The sequence below is a fragment of the Aquarana catesbeiana genome, linkage group LG01 (assembly GCF_042186555.1).
Source record: "Aquarana catesbeiana isolate 2022-GZ linkage group LG01, ASM4218655v1, whole genome shotgun sequence".
Lineage (NCBI taxonomy): Eukaryota > Metazoa > Chordata > Amphibia > Anura > Ranidae > Aquarana > Aquarana catesbeiana.
Window position 1 is genome coordinate 366636364 of NC_133324.1, and position 25489 is coordinate 366661852.

At 40.8% G+C, this 25489-nt stretch overlaps 1 protein-coding gene across 1 annotated transcript in view; it reads left to right on the forward strand.

Moving 5' to 3' along the window:
• SLC35D2 (solute carrier family 35 member D2) overlaps nucleotides 1–25489 on the forward strand; it is a 184851-nt gene that overhangs the window by 75911 nt on the left and 83451 nt on the right. The window contains exons 6-8 of the mRNA XM_073633125.1: nucleotides 16495–16563; nucleotides 19474–19576; nucleotides 22765–22857. Coding sequence (XP_073489226.1) covers nucleotides 16495–16563; nucleotides 19474–19576; nucleotides 22765–22857 — 265 coding nt within the window. The remainder of the gene's footprint in view (nucleotides 1–16494; nucleotides 16564–19473; nucleotides 19577–22764; nucleotides 22858–25489) is intronic.

Sequence of the window (25489 nt, forward strand, 5' to 3'; positions counted from 1 at the left end):
TGTACCCCACTTCCAAGCAATGTTTCATATTTCTATTTCTGCCATCAAATATCTGTGTGCTAAGTATACCAATTTTTTTTTACATAGGGGAGAAAAGACTCGGGGGACACCACTCATCAGAGGAGACAACAGACCCCCCCACCTCAGGAAGAAGGGGAAATCCCCCAAAGCCAAGCAGAGGAGGAGGAGGGAGACGTGGTGGAAATTGTCACCACAACAGGTGAGTGTCTGCGACCACAGGCTCAGGTGAGAGATGGATGCCGGCATATTTATAATACATGGTGTGTTTTTTATTTTTTTTTATTTTAGGTGATCGTGATGTTGTGGAAGAAGGTCATTTCACCAGTGAAAGTGCCCAGATCCTGATCGGGGAGATCATGGGGTGTAATAAGGACTTGGAAAACATCAAAAGCAAAACATCAATGATTTTCAAAACAAAATGAAGAACATCATTGATGTTTTAGGGAGAGTTTAAAACCCCTTACTTCTTTCTGCTTTATTTTTCTGAAAATTTTTTGCACATTTTTTGACATATTCTAGAAAAGCCAAATTTTGAAGATACACACAGTGTGTCAACATGTGCTATCTGCCATCATGGGAGATCAATGTACGCGTTTTGGGGGTGCAACCCCTTCCTCAATAATAAAGTACCTGAGAGGAAGGTGTTGCACCCACAAAACACGTCCATTCATCCCCCATGATGGCAGCTAGCACATATTGACATTCGGCAATTTGTGTGCATCTTCAAAATTTGGCTTTTCCAGGGGTGCACATCACCCCATCTGCTGAACGCAATATCAAACACAGTTTATAAATACTCATGTCTGATATCGCCTTCAATTTCTACAAAAGTTGAACTTTGTAAGTTCCAGATTTGTGTATTTCTTGTTGGTTTTAAACATGCCTGTTTTACCTTAAAAGGAAATTTCTACTTTTATTAATGTGACCTAAAAATTTGTTATACAACAAACATGTTGGTTTGTTTTAAAAACCTTTTATAAATGCACATGTGATTGTGCTTGGATTAAAAAGATTGATAATCAACAATGTATGGCTTCTTCTTTCAATGCTCAAAAGCATTTTTTGTTGTAAAATTGGTGTTTTCAGTGACAATGGGGGTTATTTACTAAAGGCAAATCCACTTTTCACTACAAGTGCAGTTTTTGTGCAGTCTCAAGTGCACTTGTAGTGCAAAGTGTCTTTGCCTTTAGTAAATACCAACAGTGCTTTATAATTTTACAGAATCACGCCATTTTCAGGACTCCCCAAATTTCAGTCAGGGTCAGCTAAAAAAAAAAACAAGCAGTAAATCTAAGCAAATATTTGTTCAGTTTAAAAAAAAAAATTATTTAAAAAATGTCTCAGACATTGTCTGGCATATTGATGGCCCCCCTACCCTATCTACCCATGTATCTTATACGGACCTCGCGGGCACGAGAGGGGCAAGCCTGGACGGCCAGCATCAAGTGCCATCAGGGTTGGTTCATTGAGATTAATTCCGGCTTCAGGCCCAACTGAGCCAGCATAGTTCACAGAATTTCTCCTTAAAAAGTTGTGGAGAACACAGCAAGCCAGGATGATGTGATTGAGTTTATATATAGCCATGTGTATCGGTGTAAGAAATAGGCGGAACCGGCTGGCCTTTATTCCAAACATGTTCTCCACCACTCTTCTGGCTCTGGCCAGCTGGTAATTAAAAACCCTCTGGTCCGGGGTGAGGGTCCTCATAGGCAATGGCCACATAAGATGGTCCCCCAGTGCAAACGCTTCATCCGCAACGAAGACGAATGGGAGTCCTTCCGCATTGTCTTCTGGAGGTGGCAAGTCCAAGCTGCCATTCTGGAAAAGCCTGTAGAACTTCGTGTGGGCGATGACTCCACCATCTGACATCCGGCCATTCTTCCCCACGTCCCCATACAGGAACTCGTAAATAGCCAACACCACTGCCAACATCACAATACTATTGAACCCCTTGTAATTATAATAGTATGACCCCGAGTTGGGTGGTGGGACGATGTGGACGTGTTTCCCATCAATTGCCCCTCCGCAGTTAGGAAAGTCCCACCGCTGGGCAAAGTGGGAGGCCACAGTCTGCCATTCCTGTGGGTTGGAAGGAAACTGTGGAGTCAAACAAGAAAAATAAATTAATCATTTTGCACATAAACATGGAAAGCAGATTAGACACAAACATTCTTGGCCAACATCAGTACAGTATAACATTTATTTAAGGGAGTATTTAAAGACAAAGGTATAAGGTCCACGTATCAGATCCCCCCCCCCCCATGGGCCATTTTATAAATTTTATGGGGGGGGAGATGTTTTGGACAGATAACCCTCTCCACTTCATTGAGAGATGAATGCCTAAATAATATGTATTACTTTGGCCAGCCCCTCCTTACTTACACTATTGGCAGACCACTGGACAGGTAAGAAGTGTCATAATACAAAGATATAAATACACACTGTACACATTTTAGCACATTTTTCCATTCTGCAATTACCTATCAAGATAATAATAGGATACAAAAACTTTAAACAGTACAATTTGAAAGTATTCAGGCAGGCCCTTGCACTACATGCTTTGGTGAATTCATCCATAAATATGACCACAAAAGAGGTGGGTATAGTGTGTATGGGTTTGGCAAAGTCAGCAGATAGAGGATTGAGGATAGATAGAGGAATGTTATCAGCTGAGTTAGCAGTTGGGGGGAGGGACGGCTCCAAATGATTTTGGAACCCAAAAAAAAAGCCTCTGGCACTCTGCCTGAATTTCAAGCACAAATCACATTTTAGGGGGTATTTAGGGTAAAGCACTACTATGGAGCTGACAAAATACATTGTTAAGTGACTAGACAAGGTGAATATAGGCCCAGGAGAGCATGCTGGGGAGGTAGGTGAAGGCAAATATGTATGAAGGACAAAAAAAATTACATAAAATCCAGCATGCATGAGGACACAGCATATTACAATCATGGTAATTAGGGAACGAGGAAAGAAATATTATTATTATTATTATACAGGATTTATATAGCGCCGACAGTTTACACAGCGCTTTACAACATGAGGGCAGACAGTACAATTACAATACAATTCAATACAGGAGGAATCAGAGGGCAAATACAATATATTATCAAACATTAAATACAATAAAATGTGATGTTAAAGGATAAAAATCTTACCTTAATATAGTCCTTCTGCAGGACCTGGATGATGGCAGAACAGGTCTCTGGGATAATGATCCCCAGAGTCTGGGGGGAGATGCCTGTCAAGAACTTAAGGTCCTGCAGGCTTCTCCCCGTCGCCAAGTACCACGGGGTGGCGACTAGCCTCTGTTCCGGAGTGATGGCTTGCCTCATGCAGGTATCCTGCCTGCTGATATAAGGGGTCACGCAAAGCCAACAAATGGTGAAATATGGGGTCCGTCATCTGGAGAAAGTTCCTGAAATCATCAGGATTATTCTCACGGAGCAAAAGCATGTGACAGAATTGGTCACGCTGGAGCAACCAATTCTTACTCCATGAACTCCTCCTCGCCCTGTTCATGGACTGGGCTTGTGTCAAAGTAAAGACCTCAAAACCAAGCCCCCACATAGCACGAACGCTACGATGAGTACACGCAACATGGCTAGAAAACGGTCAGCTGCTCAGAACGTAGTAACAGAACGCACTGAAGAACAGCAAGACCTGTGAAGAGTGACCTGAAAATCAGTAATGAACGGACAAGAACACAATGACAGGTCAGTGGTACTCGCTGCACGCACTGAAGACCAGATACAAACCCACAAGCACAAACTGAACACCAGAAATACGATCTGAAAACCACGAGTCTGAAAAAGCGCAAATCGTCTCTCACCAAACTTTTACTAACACGAGATTAGCAAAAGGAGCCCAAAGGGTGCCGCGCTTGTTACCGAACTGCCCTTTTATAGTCTCGTCGTATGTGGTATACGTCACCGTGTTCTTGGCGTTCGGAAATTCTGACAACTTTGTGCGACCGTGTGTACGCAAAACAAGTTTGAGCCAACATCCGTCGGAAAAAATCCATGGATTTTGTTGTCGGAATGTCCGATCAATGTCCGACCATGTGTAGGGGGCATAAGAGCTGTGAAAATGTGGAATAGACTCCCTCCAGAGGTGGTTCTGGCCAGCTCAGTTGATCGCTTTAAAAAACACCTGGATTCTTTCCTAAATGTACATAGTATAACTGGGTACTGACATTTATAGGTAAAGTTAATCCAGGGAATATGCGATTGCCTCTCGGGGGGTCAGGAAGCAATTTTTTCCCCTGCTGGAGCAAATTGGACCATTCTTTGCTGGGGTTTTTCGCCTTCCTCTGGATCAACTGTGGGTAAAGGATTGTGTATATGGGATTGTATTTTTTTTTTTTTTTTGATTGAACTAGATGGACTTGTGTCTTTTTTCAACCTGACAAACTATGTAACTATGTCTCACACATTTAGAAACCCGAAGGAAATGAAAATACAGCTTTCTTATATATACCAGCCAGTTTTAAACCTGATTTAAAATGTCATTTAAAATGACATTATAAACCTCTTAAGTTTAAATGTCAATAATAACGCAAGAGGTGAAGTCACACCCAAAAGGCTTCAGGAAGTAAAGCCGGATACACATGTACCGAAGTTTGCATAGTTCATTAAGAATCCTGCCAAAATTTGGTAAATGTCTGGTCTAACGACTGGCTCCTGTTGAACAGTCATGCTGGAAAACCAGTTTTCCATCAGAGCTTGCAGCTGATGGATTATACAGAGCTCAGACTAAGCTAAAATAAATAAAGTTTCTAACTTTGACAGTTCCTGTTTTCACTGGATGCCATTGGTAGCTCATTAAATGCTTTCAGTTGTGTCTGCAATTGCCGAAAACCCAATCCCATGTAATCTTTATCATGATAATATAATTTCAAAAATCCTTTTAAATCTGCTGCTTTCATTTAAATTACACCTGGAAATACTGCCATGCAGGTCTATGTTCAGGGTAAGAGTGCTTTGTCACTATCTCTACATTTTCACCATGTCAGAAGCAATGGCGGCTGGTGCTCCCCTGTTCACCCGCCCGCCAGCCTCTGGCTTCACAAAAAAAACCCCCTCAAACTCTATGCGCCCTGCATGGACGTTAGGGGCCAAGGCATAGAGATTAGGGGAGCTGCGCCACCTATGGATGAGCTGCCGCTGGTCAAAAGCACTTATAATGGGGAGGCTATAGGTGGCCATTACAGCCCTCATTGCGCAGGCATGTACTGCCACTGTCACCGTCAGGAAACTCACCCCGAGCAAGGACATGCAGCCACAGCTGTATTCAGACAGTAAGTGACTGCAAAGAGCATGAAGCCAAAGCACAGCTCCCAACTGTCCCTGATTTCAAGGGACTGCCCCTTATTCGGAACAAAGTCCCTCTTTCCTCCTCATTTGTCCCTCATTTTGGTCTGACCTATATAGTTGTACTGGGCCGCTGATAGAAATCATGGGGCCCTCCCTTCAGCCCCACCCTCAACCCCGCCCTTGGCCCCTCCCACACCTTGAAAAGATAGATGGTTATGGCTGGACAGTGTCAGTAGTTTTTTTTTTTCTATTTATACATTTTTTGTTTTTTTAAATGGATTTATTTTTTAAATTTAATTTCTTCTTATTTTTTTCACAATTCTTTTTTGGAGGAAGAGGTTGAAAGTGAATCATATCAGTAGGGCAGTGTATGGTGTCAGTAGTTTTTTTATTTTTGTTTTATTTTTTTCTACAATTTTTTTTTTTTTTTACAATGCTTTCATTTTTTTTTGGGGGGGGGGAGTGCGTTTTTTTAATATTATTTTTACTTTTGGCTTTTGTGAGATATCAGGGGTCTAAACAGACCCCTGACATCTCCCCTTTGAGACAGGGAAAAGGACTGAGGACAGAGATTTCCCAGTCCCTTTCTTAGCAGCCTCAGCTGCCCTGAAGATGAATGAAAAGGAGACAGAGGCTCCTTCCCATTCATAAACTGAAGCATCGCAAACACAGTTTACTATGCTCAGTTATGAATGAACAGAGTCAGTGATTACTGGCTCTGTTCATTCATAAAAGGAAGGAGCTGGTAAATTACATGTTTAGTGGCTCCTTCCTCAGCTCTCCATCCTGACAGATCCGGGACAAGTTGGGAACCAGAGGAGCAGACGAGGAGCTGGAGGAGCAGACGAGGAGCTGGAGGAGGACACCGGAAGCTGGAGGAGGACACGGGGAGCCGGAAGAGGGCATGGGGGCCCAGAGATGAAGGGACATTTGATGGGCATTCAGGGATAATCGGTGCGGCGGTGGGAGGGTTTTAAGCACCGATCTCCCTGTGTGGCTTTCAATAAAGCAGCTGACAGCCTTGCACGGCTGTCAGCTGCATCATTGAAAGCCACAAAGAGGGATCGGTGCTTGTAACTCCCCCCGCCGCTGCACCGATCATCTGTGAGGCTGCCAGAGCCCCCCTGCTGAGCTGAGGACGCCGGGTGAGGTACAACAGGCCGACTGTACTGGCTTATCAGCGGCCCTGTAGTTGTATATAAAATATACTACTTATCTTTTAAAAAATGTTTTACAATGCTAAACCTTTTCATCTAATTTCTAAATTGTACACAGGTGGCACATTTGGACAGCAGTATTGTCAATCTGGGGAGAGGGGAGTGTTAGATGTACTAGCAGATTTAAATACACAAAACAATTGAAGCCGAATTTCAGCTAATACTTTATAAGCAGTAGAGCACATGTTTTTTTTTTCCTTTTGGGATAAAGGTTTTGCATAAATATATAAAAGCTGTTCACTGTAAGCACCCCTGTCAGTGGCCAATGGTTTGTCTCATCCCTGTAACTGCTACATCTGCAGGAGAGCTTGTTATCTTAAAAAAAATCCAGATTGCCAGGGGAAAATAAAGGAAAGAAAGCTTAAAAAAGAAAATGAATGCATCACATCTAAGAATAAATGATTGCTTTTGGGTTTAATACTGCTTAAGGCCTGATTCACACTTATGCAGATTGCAGTTTACATATTGCAGGTGCATTTTGCGTTTTTCATTACACGCTTTTGATCCATTAAAGTCTGTGGAACCAAAAGTCCCTAGCCCTTTCTATAAAATGCACAGGTGTGAACTACATCCATAGGAAGAGGTAAATAGAAAACACCGCGCTAACCAGTGAAATAAATAAAAAGCTGCTGCATACAGTTTGACAAAAACAACAAAATAGGCATATAGAAAAATGCAGCGCATGTACAAAGGAACATAGGTCTTTATAATGGTGAAACAGTAAAGAAATCACTAATTAACCACAGGTGCCTTGAAACACAAACGTCCATAGATGGATGTGAATGTCCAACCGCACAGGAGGTGTAAGTTCTCCAAGGGGTGGTGATGGTCTGATGGTTGTCAGAAAACACCTGGCATCATACAGCGACTTCCCAACCGAGAAACTGGGTCCCAATGCGTCATTCAGAGAAAGTGCAAAAAAGCCTCTTACCAGATCCTGTGGATTCCCATGTCAGCGACAGGGAATCGCATGCGCAGTTTGTCACAAAGACGTGGAATGGGAGCTCAGGAATCGCCAATCCCTTGGATTGTGGTCTGTATGGATCTCGGCCGGCAACCGGATGGGTCCTCACAACGAACCGTCCTCACACCGAACCGTCCCAGCGTGCATCAGAAGTTTCACAAACGGTCCCCCGAAAGGAGCAGTTGGAGGGACTGGATCTCATGCGGTAAATGTGGAAACAAAAAGAATGTGCCTCCACATGGTGCAGATAAAAAAAGGGTGTTTTTATTGACAAAAACGACCATACACAAATAAAAGCGTGATCACGGTGGATAAAAACAAATGGGCAACAAGGAGACCCCTAGGTCGAAACGCGTCGGGTACATACACCACTCTCCTTGTTGCCCATTTGTTTTTATCCACCGTGATCACGCTTTTATTTGTGTATGGTCGTTTTTGTCAATAAAAACACCCTTTTTTTATCTGCACCATGTGGAGGCACATTCTTTTTGTTTCCACATTTACCGCATGAGATCCAGTCCCTCCAACTGCTCCTTTCGGGGGACCGTTTGTGAAACTTCTGATGCACGCTGGGACGGTTCGGTGTGAGGACGGTTCGTTGTGAGGACCCATCCGGTTGCCGGCCGAGATCCATACAGACCACAATCCAAGGGATTGGCGATTCCTGAGCTCCCATTCCACGTCATTTGTGACAAACTGCGCATGCGATTCCCTGTCGCTGACATGGGAATCCACAGGATCTGGTAAGAGGCTTTTTTGCACTTTCTCTGAATGACCCATTGGGACCCAGTTTCTCGGTTGGGAAGTCGCTGTATGATGCCAGGTGTTTTCTGACAACCATCAGACCATCACCACCCCTTGGAGTACTTACACCTCCTGTGCGGTTGGACATTCACATCCATCTATGGACGTTTGTGTTTCAAGGCACCTGTGGTTAATTAGTGATTTCTTTACTGTTTCACCATTATAAAGACCTATGTTCCTTTGTACATGCGCTGCATTTTTCTATATGCCTACATCCATAGGAAACCATGTTAAATGGATTGTAGTGTGTTTCTGCAAAACTGAAAACACACAAAAAAAAATGCATAGGTGTGAACCAGGCCTTAGACACCGGTGTGACTTGTCAGGCAATTAGAAATGTTCAAATCACATGACAAGTCTTACCCTATTGTCGGCAATGGAGCTGTTCAAATCGGTGCGATGCTGACTTTGCGGTGCCGCACCGATCTGAGAAAGAAGTTCCTGCCCTATTTTTGGTGATTTCAGGTGCGACTTGCATAGACATCTGTGTCTGTGCATGAAGTTGCACAGATGTCAGCCATGTCACACCTGAAGTTGCACTGACATGCAGCTTTGAAACTATGTGACTTCCAAGTGAAGTCGCACGATTTCAAAGTTGGATTTGGTGCCTCCTACAACCCACTGAATATAAGCACTGTATTTATGTTTGATGTGGATAAGTGCCTAGTTGCTAAGGTTGAATCTGGAAGAATGCTTAAAGCATTTTTTAACCCCCCCAAAAAATAGATTTTCTGGTGCCTTAAAGCAGATTAAACAGCACAGTGATTGTGTAATCTGCCCCCCTCTAAACTATAAAAAAAAAAAACCCTGAATCTGGCACTTCCTGTATCCCCTCTCTAAACAGACCACAAAAATCAGGACAGCTCCGCCCTGATCACCGTGGTCTAATTGCGGCCCTTCGTCATACGCTGCTGTCCCCTCTGCTCTCCTCTCTTCCCCCTCACCCCCTCCTTCCTGCACGTCAGCTCGTGTCTGTGTCTCCGTCTCCGCCCCCCACCCCCGCCGCTTCTAGTAAAATTAAAAATCTTTTTTCCTCACTGCTAGCAACTCTTTCATATCCTGGCAGAGCACACTGTACCTTTCTTTTAGAAAAACTAGCGCTGTAAATACCGTTTTCACGCTGTCTTCAGGTCGGTCACGTGACTCTCGGCCAGTTTCCATGGCTACTGCAGGAGAGGCTGAGCGGCCGTGTGATCTCTCCGGATGACGTCAGAGGGAGACCTCCTGCAGTATCCATCTATCAAAGCTGTACAGCGTCCGTGAGTCATGTGACCGGCCTGAAGACAACACCAAATATGTACTTACAGCACTCGTTTTTCTTTTTCTATAAGAAAGGTACAGTGTGCTCTGCCAGGCTCTAATAGAGAGTCTGGCAGAGTTTAAGTTATATGGTTTAACAAACCCTTTACCTTATTTTCCACTGCTGATTACTCAGCACAGTAAAAGAAAGTCTTAAGGAAAACTTGTGTGGCTTGATCCCTCTGCATTAGGGATGAGCTCAGACGAGTTTGGATTCTAGTCTGAACCTACATGAGCTATCCCACCAGGAAGCTGTCACTGCAAAAAGCCAATCCTATTTGGCCAAGGCTTTCCCTGTTGCTCATGCACACCTATACATGGCCCTTGTTATGTGTGGCTGCAGGGAAGGGATTGCCTCTGCTGCTTATTAATGGCTGTGATGTTTTTATGTTGTGAAATTACGCTACCAATCCTAATCCTAAACTTCCCTTTTTGGAGTTCATTGGAAAAGTTGTTCTTTCTTTACTTAGCGGGAATATAATAATTTTAGGTTGTCAGTGTGCTAATGCTAGACTAAAACTAAATTCAATTCAAAATTTAGGAAATATATCCTTGTACTTTTTAAATATTGAGGCTGATATTGGGATCTCCTTGAACAAACCCATCTTGGGCAGGATTAGAACTGTAAATTGTAATGCCATTCTATACAGGCATTTATTTCACAAAGTGTTTAAACATTCAGAATAATATTAAACAAGTTTCAGAACACATTACAAAGAAGGTGACTTGCGTAATGAAATTTTACTGGTGAGATGATAGATAACATAAGGCACTTTCTGCAAAGGGAAACAGTGACATCTCCTGTTCATGTCACGAACCAGCATCCTGCGTTTTTATTGAAACATTTATTATTTATTCTGTACTGATTACTCTTGGAACAAGCTTCAACCTGTCCTTCTATATATGTTTTGAATGAGTCATGTTAGGCCACAATATGTGGAAAACATTGATCTTTGGTATCTGCTAACTTTACAAAAACTGTAAAATTAGTCTGTAACCTACTAATGCTATCCAGCAGATAATGGTACTTAAAACAAGCCTGTATTTAATTTGCATGTTTTAGAATTAAAAATCCTGCCTCGTTATCTGCCCATATGCATTTTTATTATCTGCAATTATGGCATGCAGTTTGGGCACAGGGGGACATGCAAGAGTGGCATATATCTCCCACCCCTATTTTTAATTTAATCCAAATGGCTGAAGGCTCTAAAGGTTTTATTTCACAATGCTAATAGCATGTTGTTGTCCGAATTCCATAAAGGCCATCCTAGAAAGACGACTTCGCTTTGGGAGAAAGACCTGAGACCGATGTCAGGTGAGCAATGGAAGGAAGCATATCAGGCTGTAGTAACCGGCTCTCTAAATGTGGCCCAAAAACTCTCCCAACTTTACATTCTCATTATACCCCCCTAAGGCTCCATAAGATGGGGTACAGCACGGAGTCACTTTGTCATAGATGCAAAAGGGATCACAGGGACTAAATCCATCTACTATGGCGTTGCCCGAAATTACATCTGTACTGGAGGCGGGTTGTAGATACATTGAATATGGTATTTAGGATACGAATCACATTGGACTCTAAATGCTGTCTCCTGAATGTTTTAGAGGATGTCATTGAGGACGAGCATCCTAGGATAGCAGTGGGAAGGGTCTTTTTCCCCACCCGTAGGTTACTTTTAGTAATCTGGAAGTCTCCTGATCCCCCTGCACATAAGTCCTGGGTGTCTTTTGTGGGCAAGGCTTTTTTCTTAGAAAAAACACATTTTTACATGATGGGGATGTCCTGGCAAGTTTGAAAAGCTGTGGGGAAAGTGGTTGGATACCCCTTGACTTTGCCCATGGGAACTGGTGTACCAGAGGTTGTTTCTGTGTCCGAACAGACCATAAAGATCTTTGCAATATCCCAGCATAGATTTTGATATGCATAGCACCTATATTTGGCATGGTTTCTGTACCTACTGCCTTTGGTTATGTAAGTGGCTGCTGCACTTTATTGCACTTGTCTTATTTTTCTTTTTTTGGTACTGTAATATTATTTGTTTACTATAATAAACATTTTCCTGGTTAAAAAAATAAAATCCTGTCAACAAGCTGACATCATGGGATGCCTGAATTACCTTCAGAAGAGCCCTTGCCCATGATTTACTAAAACTGGAGCTCTTGAAATCTGGTGCAGCTGTGCATGGCAGCAAATCGGCTTCTAACTTCTGCTTGTTTAATAAAGCTTTGGCAATAAAACCTGGAAGCTGATTGGTTCATATGCAGAACTGCACACGATTTTGCACACTCCAGTTTTCCTAAATCCCCTCTATAAAGTCTCTTCTACCAAAAACCCAACTGCTGACAAATTTTTGTTTTCAGGCTTTACAAATTCTCAGTGCCTGGAGGATGTTAGACTTTGTTTCTGTGTAGCTCAACCATCAGGCGATCACTCTGATCTCCAGGGGGGAGCTGCATAGTTGAGTGGATACTGACTAAATGATTGGCAAGATGAACCATTTCACTGTCACTGCTGCTCCGCGTTATTATGGAGCAGTGCAATGCTGCAAACCAACATGTGGCTGATAGTGGCCACAAATTTGTGTTGTTTTTTGTGATTTTCTGATACTTTTCCTACTCCATGTGCATACCTCCAAACTTTTTGAGATTTGAGTGAGAGACGCCTATTAGCAAATGTATGTAGGCATAGGACACCCCCCCCCCCCCTTGCTACACCCCCTTAAAGAAGAATTTTACAAAAAAAATGAATAGTTAAACCCACAAGTGCTTTTTTACCACTACTATTCCTTTATACTGGTTTTTGGAATTTACAAACGCAGCAATTTAGAAATTGGATGAGAGGTTTAGCACTGGGAAACACTTTTTGAAAGAAAAGTAGTGGATTTTATATACAACTACAATGGTACCTTGGATTACGAGCATAATTTGTTCCAGAAGAATGCCTGTAATTCAAAGCACTCGTATATCAAAGCGAGTTTCCCCATTGGAAACTCAAATAATTAGTTCCACAGTGACTGCTATTGTATGCAGTACCGCGTGACTCCGAGCTGCTCCGGGTGACATTGAGTCTCACCAGCGCCCCCCCCCACCTCTGGCCAAATGCGGTACTGCACACCCCATTGGCTTGAATCCTGCTCGTCTTGCGAGACAATGCTCGCAAACTGAGTCTGGATTTTTAAAAATAGCTTGTATTGCGGAGTGCTCGTAAACCGCGTTACTCGCAATCCGAGGTATTACTGTATATAGATCAGACCAAAAGAGGGACAAATGAGGAGGACAGAGGGACTTTGTTCCAAATCAGGGACAGTCCCTTGAAATCAGGGACAGTTGGGAGCTATGCATGTACCCACAATTCCTTTTAGCCATCATAAGAGTGTATTCCCACATCCTCTGAATGCAGCCAAATATTTGCTACCAATTCTTTGGGAAAAAAATAGGGCAGATTGTATTAGAAAAGTTATTATGGAGTCGAAACAACGGATAACCACCTGCAAAAGACCACTATGGTAAATTCAAATGCAAGATAATGGCACTGCAACCCAATCATGCAATCAGAGCCGGCAAGAGCTCTCTGTTTCCTCTCACTATGCCTGACTTGCGGTCTGCACCCCGCAACACAAAAGTCTTTCCATGTAGATAAAGTCGGTTAACAGGTAAGGATGAATAAAATTTGTCTTTTTATTTCGTCCAAGGAGTACACATGTTCCAAACAGATCCAACATGGATACTCCTTGGATGAAATTAGAGAAACTGTATTAATCTGCACCTGGTTGCCAACTTTAACTACATGTAAGGACTCTTGTGTTGCAGGGTGGAGACCACAAGCCAGGCATAGTGAGTCTACATGGAAGGACTATGGTAAATTCTTTGGTATATGGACCTTTGTTGAGAGCAAGGCAGATTGCCCTCCTAACATAGTCTCCTCTTAACTTGGAGATAGATCCACCACACTTATGTAATACCAAAGCTTAACTTGGTGATTATGTATACACTGCTTGCCAATGGGCATCCCAACACTGTTTTGGTTTCTGTGACAGCTTGGCTAGAGTTGGGTTCGCATTGTGGATGTTTTTCTTATGGTTTTGTGATTGTATAATGACTCTTCCTCCTATATGGAATCGTCGGGATTCCCATCTCTTTTTCTAATGCCATTTTCCCCTTCACTTCTCAACATACAATCCTATTATCATATGTTGTGTATCTGATAACACAGGATGCTACCTGAAATGCTGTAAATGAAGATTTTTCATTCTATTCTATCTTTGTATTCTATCACTCTCTTTTCTAAACTTTCTTTGGTAGTTCAATAATCTTTTATATTATGCAATATAGTAAAATGTGTATACAATATATGTTGATAAGATGAATTATCCAGACCTTCTGTTTGGTCTATTGTGTTAAACTATTAAAAATCCTATGAATAAAAAGATTATATATGAAAAAAGTTATTGTTGGGTAAACTACACAACAAAATTCTGAATTTGGTCAGGTAATGGTTAACCCTGGGCTTAAAAGTGTTAACATGTTCCTGCTGCCCACACACATATATGATATGCAGTGACTGGATCTTAACACCAATTTGCAGCACATATGCGTCCATGGGGAACAGCTTTTCTGTGCTGAGAGCGCGCTCGATGTGTGCTCCTAGCACAGTGACAGCTCCCAATAATTTTTTATGACCAGGGAGCTTCCAATCATGTGACCGCTGTGACTGCTAATCACAGCCATCACATGATCAGGGAGCCTGCCTCCTCCCTGCATTCAGATCCTTTTAAAGGGCTGGGGTGTGGCAGCAGGAACGGGTTAATGATTTTCTGGCACACATCAGGGATAAATGTTTTTCTAAATCTTGGTATTAGAAAAATATGTGATTGCCTTTGCTGTTTGTGCATTTCTTCAGATAATAGCTGGAAAATGTACGTGCTTGTCTCTGGATGGAATTAATAGTTGTTTTAAAGAGGCCAGCCTGTAATTTATTCTTAGCTGCTCTTTAACAAAACCCAAAGTTTGTGTTGTAAGAAATCATACACTGCCTGAACCTCATGATTTCATAAAACAAAGTAACTCTACCATGACCTCTGTTTCCTATAGCAGGTATATTTTATTACCATTTTATGCATACAGTTCTATTGCCAATAACATGGGTGGGGTGAAATAGCAGACTCTAGACACATAGCATGTAGAAACTAGGTACCGATGGGTAGGTCAGATGCTTCCCATGGCCTTTCACTTGGGGGATGCATTTGTATCTGAGAACATTCCAAAACAGCTCTAGTAGTGATGGAAATGGTTTACATTCTTTTCCATCCACATTTCATATTGGCTTGTCAGAGTAAGGGTCTGTGCCGACGGGCTTTGGTTCACTTTAGAACTGCTTCTCTCCCCATATAAGTCTATGGGAATGCAAAAGAAGCTAAAGCAGGTCAACTGCCCTAAGCTATCCATACGGGAGTCAATTATTTGAAAGATTTGGATTGTTGCGTATAATCTGAGTCACCCCATGTAGGGTAACAAATGACTTCCTTTGCTTAATCATTATTCACATATCAAACATCAGCACTAAAAATCCATGGCGTTCATATCTGCGTTATATGCAGTAACGGTGCATCCATTAGGGCGCACAGGTGCCGCCCCCTCTCTCCAGCCACCCCCTCTATGTAGAATTGATAGATTCATGCATTCCATGAATCTATCCATGGCCACCGCCGCCACCCCCTATTCAGGCATCTGGCCCCTCTGGCCCCCTATTCAGGCGTCTGGACACCGGGCGCCTGAATTACAGCAACAGGGGTGTTTTTTTGAAGCATCTAATTAGAGCCATTCTAATAGGCTTAAAAAAAGGTGGACTAGGAACGCAGATCATTGCGCTCGGAGTCCACCCAGGTGTGTTAGAAAGCAAATGAATATTTGCTGCATTTGATGGGCGCAGTGGAGGCATTTGATGGGCACACTGGCTGCAATTAATGGCACAGTGGCTGCATTTGATAGCGCAGTGGCTGCGTTTGAGGCGCACAGTGGCTGCGTTTGATGCGCACAGTGGCTGCGCTTGATGCACACAGTGGCTGCGCTTGATGGGCACAGTGAGGCTGCAATTGATGTTTTTTTTTCAGTTTGTTTGCACCCCCCCAAACATTTTTAGCACCAGCCGCTACTGGTCATGTGTATACATTCAGAACGTGACTATTTTTGTTGTCCATGCAAAACTACTTTGTGATATTAAAGTCGCACACACTGATGAGTCAGCACTATAGATTCTGTACATGTAAATCCGTGAACCGTGTCTTTTCTTTTTTTGGAACATTGTGTCATCTTCGCGACCTGCCACCAAGCTGAGCTCTGCTTGCCTCTTCACAACTAACCTCACAGCAGAGGTCTGTGCCAGTCAAGAAATGACAAGCTTCACCCAGCATGGGTCTATATTGTGAGATTCCTTTAGAAGAGCCGAGACCTGCCCTGGCATCGAGTGACAGATTGTGCTATGCAATATAATCAAAAATAATTCAAGAAAGAAGCCTGGTCTGGAGGGCCGAAAATAAAACCGTATATACCTTACTTCTGTTCTGATTCACTGCTAAATCCCCAGATACCCACACAATGTTCCTTTCTGACAGAGCTTTTTCCAGTCATATATTTTCTCCATTATTCTTCCCATTGTTAGTATAAGAAACCCTATAGTGTAGGTGTACTTTAATACAAGCAATATAAAAAAGCATCTATAGCTCATTACGAAGTGGAAGCGATACATTGAAGGCCAGCACGCAGACGCATTTGTGGGAATCGTTTTAAATTCTATTTTGATTGTGATTGTATTCCTGACTTCCTTTTATTTGCAGTGCTGGGTGAAATTATATTTAATATTTTTTTTTTCTTGCAGGAAAATATACTCCCTATCTATTGCTTTAAGCGTATTAGCAATGATGATCGGAGCTGTTGTGGCAGCCAGGTATGAATTTGTAATAGGCTTTTTTGTCTGTGATGTGACCAAAGGCCAGGCCTTCATTTATGGGTTTCTGAGACTTCTTTTGTGTAAATACAACACTTTAGAGCATGAATCATTCAGTTACTATTTTACTGACTGATTTATCTTTTTTACAGATCTTTATTTTGTGCTACTTTTTGCTTCTCTGTGCTTATAATTTTCTATTAAAGATTTTTATTTCTTAAAAAGTCCTCTTTCTTCTGCTTAAATGTGCAGTTTTATATTTTGTGATTGCAGGTTATCAAAACTACAGTCAGGAGCAATCCATTGGCTGAACAAACTTCAGTTCTTTTGAAGACCTGATTCAATTTTATATTTTTTTTTAGTAGAACTATAGGCAAAGGTTTTTTTTGTTTTTTCATTTTGGATAAAGTAAAAGAGAGTTATAACCCGTTATTTTTCGCCATCTGTGTCCCTTTTTGGAGATCTATCTTCACTTCCTGTCCCACAGTTTAACAGGAATCCCTTGGGGCCCCCCAGGTCACCAGAACTAGCGTCACAATTGAAAGATTTCCCCTATATTAGTTTTCTGGGGACAACCCAAAATTTAGGATTTTCTTTACTTTCACTTTCAATGATAATGCTAAACAGGACAATTAGAGAGAGTGAATATTCTTAACGGGGGCACAGACAGCAATAAAGATTGACAGAGACTCTAATCCCTCTTCATGCTATCCAAAACTAAAAAGTTAAAAGTTTTGACTTTAGTTACACTTTAAGTTTACATCAGATATCAGTCAGTGCTATGCTTCGTCTCAGTATGAATGATCTTTGTTCAGACAGGCAGTCCATTGAATTGCTGGCAGGCATTGCACCAGTGTGAACATTTGCGTTCAACTGATGTCTCTGGGGATCAATATCTACAGTATAGGCGAATCTCTGAGATTACCCTGTGACCACTGTCTTGTAAAGACTGAATGGGCCCACACGAACAGCAATTGTCATCCAATCCTGCAAAAATGAAAGCAGAACAGTCAGTTATCATGGCTCTATGTGGCATATCTTTGCTGTGCATTGTTTAAAATTAATCTGTGTTCTTTAAACATTCTAATTTGAACCCATACATATGCAGCAAAGCCCTTAAATCTGCTGTCTGAATGGTTATGTACCTTGTAGAGAACCCAAGAGCCCTAATTAGATGATGCCCTGTTATTCACATTTTTACTGAATACTGTGCTAAGGAGCTCAGCCCCATAGCCGACCTCATTATTGCTTAGTAAGACCACCTATCATAGATCATTGGTGAGACCAGGGAGATAAGTTTTTGGTGGCTCTCTCAACCACAGGAGGTGGTCAAAATTTGTATAGTAATGCCCCTCAAAGTGTTGTTCTGGACCTTCGTTGGGGTTGATTTACTTAAGTCAAATACACTGTTCACTATGCAATAGAGCTGCGCGATTTTTTTTCCCCTTGCGATCTTGACAAAGCATTGTCCCGATTCTTTCTATGCAGAGAATTCTCTGCTGAAGCCGACAGCTGTCAAAAAACAAACAAAAAACAGGCAGTCTGCCAAGTATCATGACATTCCTCAGCCTCAGAACTAACCATAAACATTGTAATGTTTTGTCCTTTAGAAGTTTAGATCAAAGGAATGAACTTAGGTGTGTAAATGAGGGAAGTTTAACCACTTAAAGACTAAACTTTTTTCTGACATTTGTTGGTTTCAAGTTAAAATCATCATTATTTTTTGCTAGAAAATTACTTAGAACCCCCAAACATTATATATTTTTTAGCAGAGACCCTAGAGAATAAAATGGTGGTTGTTGAAATATTTTATGGCACACTGTATTTACGCAGCGGTCTTTCAAAAAAAATACACTTTAATGAATATTTAAAAAAAAAAAACAAAACAGTAAAGTTAGTCCAATTTTTTTGTATAATATGAAAGATGATGTTACGCCGCAAGAACCATGATCAAATCATAATCTTTATTCTAAGCAGAAAAAAATCTCATTTTGGCCAGAATCGTGCAGCTCTACTATGCAAGTTAAATTGCACTATGCAAAGGAATTTTCCCCAGAGCTTAGTGAATGTGGTGTGGCTTCACAATACACAATACATAATCACATGCAAGGAAAATTAAAAAAAAAACATTTTTGCTTGCACATAAATGGATGATGAAAGTCATCAAAACATCACCACATTTACTAAGCTCTGAAGATATTAGAGTGCAACTTCCCTTGCAAAGTGAACAGTATGACTTATGTGATCATACATGAAAGGCACCTTAAAAGTGGTTGTAAACTTTTACATATATTCAGTAAAGTGACTGGCCTCAGGTTATACACATAGATTAAACAAATCCTCCTGCATGAGTTGTACCTGTTTATCGGCAGGCTTCTCTTCTCTACATCCTTTTTAAAGTGCAGAATTTATAAAGCTTGTCTAAGCTTCCAGAAAGCAGGAGCCAGCGAACTGAAATTACACCCTAAAGAGCTCAGTGAGGAGAGCTCTGACAGCTGATTGGAGGGAAGGGACACACCCCCCTACACACAGAAACAGAGCTGAGGCTGTCAATCAGCTGGAGATCCTTCCCCTGTTACCATTTTTCTCTTGGTGTCAGGAAAACTTGTCAGAAGTGACTCATGCTGATAGCAGAGGAACGAAGCAGCAGACAGAAATGACACATAGTGCTCTTAATTACTCCTAAATACACACTATAGAGGGACATGCTTTGTTCACATTTCACGTCTGGGGTTTCAACCACTTTACGTACTAGTTCTGCATGTATGTAACAGATTCAAAGTTTTATTTAATTTTTTCTGTTATGCCTTGTTAAAATTAGACTGGTAATGTCACGTATATATACTTTTACTTGCTATGTATTAAATACTTACTATCGAAAATGGTCAGCATGTTAATGTTTTTTTTCAGTTTTGATCTTTCTTTTAATTTGGAAGGATACTGCATTGTGTTGTTGAATGACTTGTTCACAGCTTCATATGGGGTTTATACCAAAGAAAAAATTAACCCTAAGGTAATTATTTCAATTAAAGTATATACTGGTAATATCATACTAATATATAAAATAATTAAAAACTAAGAACAATTATAAATGATTTATACTACCCTCTAGTGGCAATATGTAGCATACATGTAAAATACAATTAGAGAACATTTGTGAAGTTTTCTGAATTTCAGATCATCAACTAAGTGTTCTTCATCCAGTTTTTATATGATTTTAGGCTGAAAAAGATATATGTCCCTCAATTTAATTTAAAAGACAAACACCTTACATTCTCAGAAACCCTAGAGGATATAAATAAAAGCAAAAGAAAAAAGTATTAAGCATGACCGAGTTTAATAGAGAAAAAATCCTTCATGACCCCTTCATGACAATCTAATAAATCTGTGGATCAATAAGCTGTGTTTTTTTAGAAATATAGGTAACCCTTTATAGTCTGTTCTTCCAACATAATAGTCAACTTTTTTTTTTTTTGATGTTCTGTCTTTAATGTTCTATCCCCCAGCAACATATTCCTACCTTTTCTTTCAGCTGCCGTGCCACTCTGAGGACTGAGGGAAAACCTTATACTCCTGTGTATGGAGTAGTAGCTACTCCCCTTTCTCTCATGTGATAGCACTGGTTCTTGAGGATTGGCCCTGGCCTAATCACATGGGGGTGCAAATAGAGTCCCTAGCCTTGTGAAAGCTCTGCCTAGAGTAACTCATAGCTTATATAGGGCAGATGAATGAAGAGGGAACAAAGTAAAGATGAGTATATACTGCTGGGGAGTGGCAAGGGGCATTCAAGAAGAATTCCAAGCATGGATATTTTATACATAGTTACATTGCCAGCTTGGACCAATGTAACTATGTGTATACCACACCTGTCCCCCCACCCTCCCTCCCCTGGAAGACCTGGAAGCAAGTGGAGATCACTGGAGTAGTGGTGTGTACTTCAGTGATTTCCAACTTCCATGGGGGATCAGCCAGGTATTGTATTTGCATAGTTACACTGAAACAAGCTGGACCAAGGTAATTAGAGTGCATCCGGAAAGTATTCACAGTGCTTCACTTTTTCCACATTTTGTTATATTACAGCCTTATTCCAAAATGGATTAAATTCATTATTTTCCTCAATATTCTGCTAACAATACCCCATGATGATAATGTGAAAGAAGTTTGTTTGAAATCTTTGCAAATTTATCAAAAATAAAAAACGAAAAAAATCACATGTACGCAAATATTTACAGTCTTTTCTCAATACTTTGTTGAAGCACCTTTGGCACCAATTACAGCCTAAAGTCTATTTGAGTATGATGTTACAAGCTTGGCACACCTATTTTTAGGCAGGTTCTCCCATTCTTCTTTGCAGGACCTCTCAAGCTCCATCAGGTTGGATGGGGAGTGTTGGTGCACACCCATTTTCAGATCTCTCCAGGGGTGTTCAATCGGTTCTAAGTCTGGACTCTGGCTGGGCCACTCAAGAACATTCACAGAGTTGTCCCTTAGACACTCCTCTGTTATCGTGGCTGTGTGCTTAGGGTCATTGTGCTGTTGGAAGATAAACCTTTGCCCTAGTCTGAGGTCCAGAGCGCTCTGGAGCAGGTTTTCATCAAGGAGGTCTCTGTACATTGCTGCCATCTTTCCCTCGATCCTGACTAGTCTCCCAGTTCCTGCCGCTGAAAAACATCCCCACAGCATGATGCTGCCACCACCATGCTGTAGGGATGATATTGGCCAGGTGATGAGTGGTGCCTGGTTTCCTCCAGACATGACACTTGCCATTCAAGTTCAATCTTTGTTTCACCAGACCAAAGAATTTTGTTTCTCATAGTCTGAGAGTCCTTCAGGTGCATTTGGGCAAACTCCAGGTGGGCTGTCATGTGCCTTTTACTGAAAAATGGCTTCCGTCTGGTCACTCTGTCATATAGGCATGATTGGTGGAGTGCTGCAGAGATGGTTGCTCTTCTGCAAGGTTCTCTCTCCAAATAGAAATGCTGGAGCTCTGTCCAAATGAGCATTGGGTTCTTGGTCACCTCCCTGACTAAGGCCCTTCTCCCCTGATCCCTCAGTTTGGCCCGGGCGGCAGGCTGTAGGAAGAGTCCTGGTGGTTCCAAAATTCTGCCATATACGGATGATGGAGGCCACTGTGCTCATTGGAACCTTCAATGCTGCAGAAATTTTTCTGTGCCCTTCCCCAGATCTGTGCCTCGATACAATTCTGTCTCGGAGGTCTCCAGACAATTCCTTGGACTTCATGGCATGGTTTGTGCTCTGACATGCACTTGTAACTGTGGGGCCTTATATAGACAGGTGTGTGACTTTCCAAATCATGTCCAATCAACTGAATTTACCACAGGTGGACTCCAATCAAGTTGTAGAAACATCTCAAGGATGATCAGTGGAAACAGAATGTACCTGAGCTCAATTTTGATTGTCATGACAAAGGCTGTAAATACTTATGTACATGTGATTTTTGTTTTTGCTTATTTTTAAAAGAATTTGCAAGGTTTTCAAACAAACTTCTTTCATGTTGTCATTATGGGGTATTGTTTGTAGAAATTTGAGGAAAATAATGAATTTAATACATTTTGGAAAAAGGCTGTAACATAAAATGTGGAAAAACAGGAGCGCTGTGAATACTTTCCGGATGCACTGTATGTATAAAATATCCATACCTGGAATTCATCTTTTAAAGTAGATCTGCTGTTTTGCCCTGCAAAGCTTTAATACTTGTTCTAGATTTGAAGCAAGAGAATCAGCATCACAGAAAGGTAACTAGCAATCTGTTTTTAATCATGTCTTTAATAGGGGCCATTTATATACAGTACATTGATTATATCCCTATATCATCTCTTCTCAAATATTTGTAACAGAAGACTGGAAATTGTTATTTAATTAATTATACTTTTTCCATTTTTTCAGTACATTAGATATAGTTTAAAAGTGAAAGTCCAAACAACATTAATGCTTTGGATAGAGTGAGCAAAGTTTGGAATGACCACCAGTGTTTAATTTCTGTCTGTGTTCCCATTGAGGAGATTTCCCCTCACTCCCTGTCTGGTCACCATTACAGGAAGTGAAAGGGAATCTTCCTTCCATTAACCACAGCAGTAAAACATATGACAGACACTCTGTCCAATTAAAGTCTAAAAATTTCATTTTACTTTTTAGTTCTAATACCCTTTTTTTTTTTTTTTTTTTTGTGTAATGTTACAGGAATTGGGAAAATACGGAGTCATTTTTTACAATGCCAGTTTCATGATTTTGCCAACATTGCTTCTCACTGTATGGACTGGAGAATTTGACAAAGTAAGTTGTGGCCTTGTGAATATGTGGGCTTATTTTTACACTCTATGCTACGATGATGGATGCTGATGCTCTTGCATGTGCCTAACGTGTCTGTAAATTCAAACAATGAACATTTTTTATTTGCTACCTTTTTGGTCAGTTAAATAAACCATTAAAAGCATTTTGGTTTATCTGTTCAATAAGTGCAATAATATACTGTCAGAAATTCAAAACTGTTTTTTTTTCTTGGACTAGAGAAAAATTAGTGTCTGTTGAGATAGAAGAGTGGGCAGAGTTTAAGTAGTTTAGCAAAAAGATTTACATGGCAAAATATTCGGCTTGTTCAAACTATCCACAAGTTAAAGCTGAACTTCAAAGTGATAGAAACACTGACACATTTGTTAAAAAGGTGATACATTTATTTTTAAATGCAGTAGTAAAATTACTTAACCACTTGCTGCCCTGCCACAGTACATTTGCGACGGCACGTGCAGGCTCAGCCATGTGTGTATACAGTATATACGTGATTGTGCCTCTTCCCTGCTCCGCCTGTGATTACTATTAACGGTAACCAGGTAGCGTGATCACAATGATTGGTCATAGTGATCACATGATAGCAATGTAAACAACCTGTCATGAATGGCTTTCCATTCATGAACAGCTTGCTTACTGTTGTGATCTGTGATTGTCCCAAAGCAATCACAAGTTAACTGGCTACCTTTACCATGTGATTAGCTTAACCAATCACAGATCACAACTATAAGCAGGGTGTTCATGAATGGTAGACCCAATAACTGTGTACAAAAGAAAAAATCCCTGATCAACCCCCCCCCCCCCATAAAGAAAAACAAATGTTTAAAAAATGAAGAAGAAAATACATTTTTTGTTGTTTTTTTTGTGCAAATAGGTGTCAAAACAAAGGTAAATATTACCATATAATGTGCAAAAACGCAATGTATAAATAAAAATCCTATGGCATGAAATATTATTCATGCGCATATAAGCAAAAAACAAAAAAAAACTGTGCAAGTGAACCAGTGTTAACTTAACGTAAACCTACCATATAATGCATAAATAAATTCTAAAAAATTCCACAGTGCTCACATATCCAAACAAAATTCATACACATATATAGAAGTTCCACATGCATAAATAAATGAAAAAATATATATAGTTAATATGAAGTCCACTGGTGAAAAACAGGATTTAAAAACCATAAAGCCTTTAAATCTGACTACACTCACCAGCTGAATCTCCCCACTCAAGGCGTAGCGCGCACTCACAGTTATATATAGGTCTCCCAGCGGTTGCCTCGCTCTCCTTAGAGTGCTTTGTCACAGTGGTACCATGTAGGGATAACAAAAAGCCTCCGTAGCGTAATTCCGTAAACCATTTATTGGAAGATAAATTATTGCACTTACTGCAGGTAAAAGACATCAAGCATTGAAAACAGGAAGTCCGCAGCTCGCTGCGCTTTACGGACCCAAACCGGATGTGAAATAATGACGATTTAAGCTTAGCCTTGCACGTTTCATCAAGACATCATCAGAAGCAGCGCCATCTTACTACACCAACCTGGCAACCTGGAGACATATGACCTATGCCATCTTGGTACTCAAGTAAAGGACCGGCTAAAGGCCAGCTAAAAGCATACACTAGAGCCATATGCCCAGGTGGCCATCTTTGTGCTCCAATACATATCCACAACTCAGGATGCACTATATATATATATATATATATATATATATATATATGTGTCTGGGGGCTCTCAGGTTATCGCAAACTGTGTACACGCTCAGCTTAAAAAACACTGTCTAAACCATTTATTAAAAACATCACTTATAAAAAAATCACGCAAAAAATAAAAGAAAAAGGGGGGGAATGATAAAAAAAAATAGAAATTGATAATAAACATGCTAAAATAATTGAATAAAATAGCAGGGGCCTACTTTAAATGTATGGCAAATAGTTTTAATGGGACATAATATTAATGCAGGAGGACAAAATCTATTCTGGATTAGCAGGAATGGTGCCTGGTATCCAAGGATGTTTATACTAATTAGTTATCAACAGGGACAGGTCTCAAAAGAGGGAAGAGGGGATTAGTAAGGGCTGGTAATAAAACACATATATTATTTTATTATCTGTTATTGGCATGAGACCTCAAATAAAAAAGTTGAAAAAAGGAAAGGTATATAGAAATAGGTCTATGTATTCTATACCCTTAACAGATAAACCAGGGTACATACTAAAACAATTGATGTCAATATTTAAACCTTCTGGCTGGAGAGAATTCAGTATAAAGATCTATTTGGTTTCATTTAGGTGGTGGCTTATCTTTTTATTGTCTCCACGCCAGTGTCCTTTTACTAAATCTATACCATAGAAAGCCATAAGGGAAGGGTCTTTGTTATGGGCTTCTCTAAAATGTCTTGATAGACTGTGCCTGGTGAAACCTTTTTTGATATTATTAATGTGTTCCCTAATTCTCACATATAGTGATCTTGTGGTCCTCCCAACATATTGATATTGGCATGGACATTCAATCACATAAGTGACATGGGTACTTGTACATGTTATCAGTTATTTTATCTTACATTCCCCACCCGTTGCAGTGGAACTGAATGATTCCTTCTTCTTAGGGTTTTTGCTC